Source organism: Etheostoma cragini, chromosome 15, assembly GCF_013103735.1.
Source record: "Etheostoma cragini isolate CJK2018 chromosome 15, CSU_Ecrag_1.0, whole genome shotgun sequence".
NCBI lineage: Eukaryota > Metazoa > Chordata > Actinopteri > Perciformes > Percidae > Etheostoma > Etheostoma cragini.
The window spans coordinates 11,005,789-11,013,954 of record NC_048421.1 but is presented as its reverse complement, the minus strand read 5'-3'; the positions used below and the strand labels follow the sequence as shown (position 1 = coordinate 11,013,954).

The 8,166-nt window shown below is 41.0% G+C and overlaps 1 protein-coding gene and 1 long non-coding RNA gene across 2 annotated transcripts in view; one reads left to right on the top strand and one right to left on the bottom strand.

The window, feature by feature from the left end:
* LOC117958352 lies at positions 1-645 on the top strand. The gene is made up of 3 exons (XR_004659702.1): positions 1-111; positions 208-276; positions 386-645. It is a non-coding gene; the product is annotated as an uncharacterized LOC117958352 (long non-coding RNA).
* Positions 646-2,278: 1,633 nt separating this feature from the next.
* The window catches only part of ndel1b (nudE neurodevelopment protein 1-like 1b), a 7,492-nt gene continuing 1,604 nt past the window's right edge, over positions 2,279-8,166 (bottom strand). The window contains exons 2-9 of the mRNA XM_034894673.1: positions 6,641-6,737; positions 4,625-4,778; positions 3,781-3,929; positions 3,499-3,635; positions 3,238-3,405; positions 3,050-3,141; positions 2,745-2,890; positions 2,279-2,574 (exon numbers count right to left, since the gene is read on the bottom strand). Coding sequence (XP_034750564.1) covers positions 2,493-2,574; positions 2,745-2,890; positions 3,050-3,141; positions 3,238-3,405; positions 3,499-3,635; positions 3,781-3,929; positions 4,625-4,778; positions 6,641-6,726 — 1,014 coding nt within the window. The 5' untranslated portion in view covers positions 6,727-6,737 and the 3' untranslated portion in view covers positions 2,279-2,492. The remainder of the gene's footprint in view (positions 2,575-2,744; positions 2,891-3,049; positions 3,142-3,237; positions 3,406-3,498; positions 3,636-3,780; positions 3,930-4,624; positions 4,779-6,640; positions 6,738-8,166) is intronic.

The following is an 8,166-nucleotide window of genomic DNA, read 5'->3' as shown; positions in this document are numbered from 1 at the left end:
GTGGTTGGAGTGAAGGATGAGAGGCTGGGCGAGCAGGTGTGTGCCTGCATCAGGCTGAGGGAGGGCCAGACCTCCAGTGCAGACGAGATCAGAGCATTCTGCAAAGGCCAGGTAAGAAGTGATGTGATAAACAAAACTGCACAACTTAATCTTAAATCTTAACTCCAAGCACAGCTGTACAGTTTGTGTGTGGCCTCCACCCCCTAGATCTCTCACTTCAAGATCCCACACTATGTGATCTTTGTCGACAGCTACCCTCTGACAGCCTCTGGAAAGGTACCATACTTCTCACACACCAACATTGCTGAACTATCAAGATCACTGTGATGATTTCCGCTTTAATTATTTAATAAAACTGAAATGGCTGCTGTTTCTGTTTTCCTAGATCAAGAAGAACACATTAAAGGAGGAAATGGAGATGAAATTAGGCCTTTAATGTTATGAACCCTGATGGTCTGTTTGAGTGCATCAGCTGGGAATGCCAGAAACTGAGCTGTGTGGAGTTAAGGCTTTCTTCACCGAGAGCTGAGACGGGACTATAACTTCTGCTGGATTGTCAATACTTAAAATCGTTCTCCTTTTACTTCCTTCACTCCTCATTACTTCGTTTTAATGTTATTATAAAAGTATAGTGGGCTTATACCACTTTTGAGCTTGACGTTTCATTTTTGACGTTGGGAAATAGTTTAACAAACACTTCTTAACTCAAGGTCCATTTACTGGATATTTTACACTTTAAACAATGTACAATAATGACATGAAATGACCACTGAGCTAATTTAATCGACTGATGACGGTCACAAGATGTACCTGAAAGCTTTGGAAAAACTCCAAGAAGTGGACTATGTGCTATATCATCTTTAATTACAGTTTAGACTTCATACTACACAACGTAGATTTGATATTATAATACAATGGCTTTAACCATTCATTATCTGAACATGCCATATAGAATCTGAAATAAATAGGACCTTAATGCCAAATGTAAGTATGTACAAATGTGGTAGGCAAATTTACCATCATTATATACACTGACTGTAGAACAGGCTTCAGTAACAGGCTCAGAGTGCCCAAATGACATTTCATATAATCAAAAAAAACATAAATGCTATAGGGTTCAAATTATGCTTCAAGATGGTGACACAAATATCTGAAAGGGAGAAATATGTGGGCAAAATGGATTAAGACAAAATTCTGCTTTGTAAAGTTAATGCACTGCCAATATCCAACCTGCTAAAAATCCAACAATCAAGTCAAATTAATTTTAAGTAACATTAAATTCACACACTAACCGATAATCAGCAAACATGCTGCATGACATAAAGGCCACAATGGACCATTAATTCATACATTAGGAAAAGGTAACAGACAGTCTCAAACAGGACCCTTGAGTCGGTTTTGTTTTGCTTCGAGTATTCTTTTGCGTGAGTTTTATAAAACCAAATTCATATAGGGTCGGAGAAAAACATATTTTTAATTGCTCTGTATTTCAGGTACATATCGCAGAATTGTCAATAAAGTTGACTTGACTTGGAAGAAAAAATGATTTGACAAATCCACCGTGGATAATTGCCATCATATCATAGAAAGGTAAATGAGCCTGTCCCAAGAAAAAAAAAAAATCAATACATCAAACAAAAAAAAAAGAAGTAAAAAAACAGTTCCCTTGAAATCTCAATGGATGTCCAGAGAAGAACTAAACCTGCGAGGAGAGTTTGTTTAAGTGCAGATTCAACCTCAGAGAACAGAGCCAGCTTTAACATGGTGACTACTTCCAAATTACAGCAAGTAGCCAGTAACAAGAGGAACAACTGCACTGTGGCTACATGGCTTTGAACGATCAACATTCCCTTCAGTCATGAATATGGGGTCCAACCACACTTTCCAACCCCACATTACATACGCACACATGCAGGAAAATAGCAAATATTGCATTTTAAAGCATACTGTGAAATAAATTAATTCATATGAACCCATCCCTTCTTAAATATAATACATTCTAAATTGAAATAAGTTTAACTGTGCAATTTAAGTGTAAATCGAGGAGGAAAAGGTTACGAGGAAGCAGTGGTCTGTTGAGGACCTTTTGTCGGGGATAGTTTTCAGATGAACAGTGGAACTAAGAATATAATGGTGCCACTTCAAAGTTGACATCTAGAGAGCAACACGTTTGCATGAACATTCGTACGAGCACAGTACAGCTTTAGGCACATGCAAGTATGTGGTAGGAACATAATGCACACGTGACTGTGCACCTACTCACAGATGCATTTAGAGCTGAAAACTGGAGATAAGTTCATTGTATACTCAAGCCTCTCTTCCACACATCACGTTCAAAAGTGCACAATTCCAAACAGGCAAACACACATCCCTCTCGCACACTCACACACACACACACACACACACACATATATTCAAGTGTCCTCTCGGTTCCCACATAGCGTTGGGTGGATAGGAGTTTCAGTAGAGGTTTGGGTGGTGGGGGGACGCATTCAAACACTCAAAGGCAGCATGCCTGGTGGAGACACGGCTCTGGATGTTGTCAAGGAGCTGGGGTCCAATCCATTTACAGTCCTGCAGTTGCCACATGAACGAGCACAATATTAGCAAACAGGGACACACACACACACACATACATACACATACATACATACATACATACATACAGGGCAACAACAAATGTGCATAAAACCAGGTATAAAAGTAGCAAGGAGAGGAAAGAAACCACTTGCTAAAAGACTCACGTTTTGTCAAAGTAAGTGGTATGCAGAGAGTGAGAGAACTTTGTGGCATTGCTGTTGATGAGTTTGCCATTGTCTGAGGAGTAATTTTTTCTTGCTGCCTGGTCTTTGGCAAACTTCCTACAGGCGGCGATTTTGGACTCCAACGCCTAGACACAAAACAAGAGATGCAATCTGTATTTTGTATTGCGTGGAGCCAGCGCTGGAACCCGGAGCATCCGAGCCACCCAACATTCTGCAAACACTGCCATGACACAGAGCTGGTTTTAAATCAGGAAATATTTACTTTAAAAGGCAATAACACCTACCCCAACTTTCCTCAGGAGATCACCAACAATATTGAGAGCTGAGATTCTAGCAGAAGGAGTGAGGGATGAGTTGCCACAGCCATTGGTCAATGCTGCACAAGGACACAAGCCCATATTAAAAAACAATGCATACATTTCAATTCCCCAGTTCATGTGTGCAATAAAGAATGAGATTAATGATTCCTGACCTTTTGAGCTGATGAAGGGGTGGTCTATGCTCTTTCCTACGGGTGTGGCTGGGAGGGATAAAGAAGCTTGTACTGCAGAATCCATCTTGTCGATGTCTGAGGTGGGTGAGCTCGGTGCTGATATCCTGTCTGTAGTCCGCTCCCGTACTGCCAGCTCCTGTCTCAGGTCTGCAGAAGACAGACCCGTGAAACACTCCTCCACTAACCCTTACACAGATGACATATTGCCTGGGACATTGCAGAATGGATTCTTGTCTTTACCTCGTGCTTCGTCTTTCAGCCGCTGCACAGATACTAGAAGGGACTCTTTCTCATCCAGCTCACTTTCCAGGAAGGCATTTCTCTCAATGGCCTGGTTTAAACGGCCCTCAAAGTCCTCAAGAGACACTATTGTTGCCCTGCACACACAGAGGTTGAAGGGCAATTGTTAAAACCTTTTATGAAAATTATAACATAGATCCAATCACTGGAAAATCAACATCTATTATCATATCTTGCCAAAAGACTTCACATTTTGACCAAAATGTACTGTGACAGTCTGACCTCTTGGCTCTCTCCAGGTCATCGTTGGCCTGCTCAAGCTCTCGGACGTATTTGTGGAGCTGCTCCTTGATGCTGCGTGTCTGGCCCAGGTCATCCTCTAGCATGGAAACCTGTTTGTAGCTCTGGGCATACTGATGCTCCAGTTTCTCCTGATTGAGATGGATAGAGTAAAGAAGAGACAAGAGCTTGGGAATAAGTGTGTGTTGTAGAGAAACTAAGAAATTGAACACACCTCTTGTTACATGACCTTTACAAATCAACGTTAATTTCCTTCTGGTGAGGCATGCAGTGTGAAAGTAGCATTTTTATATATTTTTTTAAATAAATAACAGTAACCCTAATGTTAGTAATACAACCTGGTGAATCAAAACACAGTTAGTAAAGATAATGTTTCACCCATTATTTCATTTCAAAAAGCATCCTTGCTCTCCGAGGAGGCCTTGTGGCTCATTCCCCTGTGGTACCTAACAGCACAGTTAGCATGTCTGTAGTGTGGTCCCAGAGGCACAAATATAGGAAAGCATGATTCATGATTTCTCTGGTTCCTTCACATAGTTTAATAATGATAAATCTGACTACCGTTCATGCCTGCAGTGATTAAGAACCACTCTCATCCTTGCTGTTTTCTATTTTCTCCCAATCCAATTAAGGAGCGCTGGATGATTACATAAGAGCATGCCTTATTAACACCCAACATAAAAAGACGTAGGACCTTGTCCTCGGGATCCAATAGAGATTAGATAACCTCTTAAGTAATTACAAATTACTTTATTGGTGTCCTGACCCATAGACCGTAAAACAAAGCCAAATCCAAAAATAAGCTACGGTGCAAGTGACCACTTACCTTGAGGTTGGCCATCTCGTTCTTCAGTCTCTCGTTTTCAATGTGGAGGTCTCGAAGGCGGTGTTCGGCCTGGCCAAGCTGTGCCTCCAATTCAGCTTCCAGCTCCCGGCTCCCTTCCTGGAACTCCTGCAGTTCCTCCTGGGCATCATAGCAACTGGATGGCACACACACACACAGACACAGTGGGGAAAACACAAACAATCATTGTCTATTACCATCTACCCTGTTCACCGTCCACCATTCAATTCTGTATAGGGGCATGAGCTCTAGAAAACTGGCTGGCTTTTGTCCTGTGAAATGAGCCAGGCTCAGGCATGTTCTAGCAGCTTTATCTCCAATGGCCAGGAATAGACCTGCATGAAAAGCCCACTCATATATTTGTAGATTTTCAACCTTCAATCCTGCCTCTGCCAAACAGGAAACGGTGCACAGCTAAGCATTGTCAAGTAAAGCACTCTAAATATATAGCTCTAAAGAGACAGCTGAACTGTGACAGTAGATGGTTTAGAAGTAGCTCAGAAAAAGACAGGCCTGCTATCATGAGCCCTCAGCTGTGAGAGAGGTTAAAGTTCAGAGGTAAAGAGAAAATGAGAGGGCACAGCAACAGGATGAGGACATGTGCTGAGAAACAGGATGTGTGTTCACGCTCTTCAGGGCTGACCCCATGTAGAGAATTCTAAAAACACACACGTAACTCATGATGTAGTTCCAACGTGTGTAGATTCATTTGAGGAGACATTTCGTTGTTGAAGGTAATTGCTGAGTTTAAGTTATCTAAATGGACTTGTCAAGGGTGTGCGCACACACATGATGACACCCTGGGTCAACACTGTTCCGAGATCAGCTGACTTGTACTGGGATAACATCCTCACAGTGGCTCCACAGAGCACTGGAATCCATGAATCAGTTGTCGTGCTGGGGTCGTTCCAAACACACCAACGCCACAGCCACTTCCCTGCCACGGTCTCACGCTTTAAACAACCAACAGCACTCCGTATGTGTGACGGAAAACAGCATTAAATAAAATCAAAACTGTGAATGCAGAAAATACAAGTGCCTTTTATTATTACTACATCTTTTTGTGACACTTATAAACTGTATGATGTCCAAGTAGCCTCTTCTCCACAAAATGGAAACAGTAAAGTTTTAAAACTAGCCCTTCAGAGAGATACATTTTCAATAGGTAACTCGTAATATCTGCATGCTGCCAATGTGAAAAGTGATCTTGAGAGAATGTATTCACGAAAACATGTGAGACAAGCCACTATATATTTGGGAGATGTTTTTTTTTTTTTTTCTCTCTCTCTCTCCACGACTTGAAGTTCTTTCCATATGTACCCACAGCAGAAATTTCTTAGAAAACCACCAGGACTTTAACCCCGTCTGTGTCAGTGTATGATGAGGCCCTAACTCCACAAATAGAAAAGACAGACTGAGTTCAACAGAGATTTACGAAACACTCACAAGCACCTCTGCTGCCTACCCGAACATAGGCTGTGGTCACTGTTTAAGAAGTAAAAGATGCAGTCATTTCCTCCTGAGAAGGCCCAAGCTTTTTTGTGGGCACTTATATTAAAAAAGTCTGTCTGGTCATTTGCCTTATATGGCTAAATATGGGGTCTGTGCTGAAACTATAAACAGAGACGTGACTACAGACAAAACTAAAATATATTCAGCATCTCCTTATTACGCAAGAGTAAGCAACTACAACCTATTTTAAACAGAATTTCTCATGCTTTTTGGTTCAATGTTTTTGAAAGTCAGACAAAATATGATACATTTTTCCATTACCCAATTTTTAAAAATGAGCCTATTAGGTATAGAGTATTACTCCCCATGCACCAAAAAGCTAAGAGCCCAACACAAAATTGATCCAATAGTCATATGTACGAATGATGATATATTGAATGATATAGAAATGATCCAAAAACATGGATAAAGAGATTATGGCCGCATGTATATAAAAACTAAGAGATGTTAACTCATGTCATATGGGAAGTAAATCACAACACCTACCTTTTCTTATATTTGAGGGCTTGGGACTTCCAGTAATCAACTTCCTCATCCTTTGACGTGAATTTGGGAATCATCTCTTTGTCCATGTCAGGGCACCCTTAGGATTAAAGAGATTAGTTATTAGCCTTACAACGGTTAACATCATTTTAAAGTGCATGTGAAAAAGATGCAAGGCTAGTGCTCATGAGGTTAAAAGAAGAAGAAGCATAGAATAGTGAAAAAAATAAACTAGCACACATGGCTCAAAACATGGTACAACACTTTCACTATTTGCATCCTTCGGCATGTAGAATCATGCACAGTGCATTCTTTTTCGTGCTGAACGACTATTAAAAAACTAAAAAATCATTCCTCACTGGGGAAGATAAAGAACGGATCACTTTACTCGAAAGTTACAAACAAAGCCAGGCTGGCCTGGCCACGTCATCCTGCTGTCATCCTTAGTTACTCATGAAATACTGACTATAGCCTCCGATGGGAAAATCAACCAGTTATTAGAAGCTGTGTTTTAATAAACTTACTGAACATGGCAGGACTGTCTATGATTGTGAACAGCCTCAACAGTGTGTCCAGTGCCTAGTAGACGCGTGCTTCGTGCTCATTCATTTTCTAACCTTACAGCTCAACTTGAGATGTCTTTTTAAAAAGAGAATCAAGGCTTGGTTACTAGAGAGTGCAGCGGAATAGAGCAGAAAAATGCTTTTATGTTATGTCATTTTTTATCACACACACTCTGTAAGTGTCTTGACTTGTCCTGATGTTATGTGTTGAGGACCACAATGGAAGTAAGTCCTGGACTTTGTGTTTTTATCCTAGGTTGTATTTTCATGTGTAAAGCATTTTCAACTACTAACAACTGTTAGTTCTGAAGAATTGACTAAGTGTTTAATGTTTTTTATCTTCCGCCCTGTTTGCAGAAATTACACTTTACTAGGCGGTTGTTCCTCTTTTATGGTAAGCTAATAAAACTTTGCCCAACTCTGATCTATGTAGACCAACAAGACAGGTTTCAGGAAATTATTAAAACACATTTGGAGCGTGTCCTGTATGGGGCGGTGGGGTGGGTACTGCCCCCCCACCCCCACCACAACAATCCCACTGCTTTAGCTCCAGGAATATTCACAATCCAAACGGAGATTATAAGGATATCCTGCAGATAGATCAGACATTAATATTTTCCTTGCCAAGATGGTCTAGACTCAGAGTAAAAGAGACTTAGAGGCAGGACCGCCTGCTCTTCCCTTTGAACATTCTTCTGAGATGGCGTCATCAACAATTTACTGGCTACAGATCCCTCACGTGTCAGTACACTACTTTGGGAAAACTAAGCAAACTGGAGACCAAAATACCCTGAGGGGGGAGAGAGAACTTGTTGCCAAGCTGCTACTGCCATAACATGAAATTGACCAAGGTAAGCGTTTTCCATATCTCCTATTTGTCGGATTAGCCTATACAGAACACTGAAATACCAGGTAATCTCGCAAACCAAAGGAACAATCGCATGGTGTGTGTGTGTGTATATATAT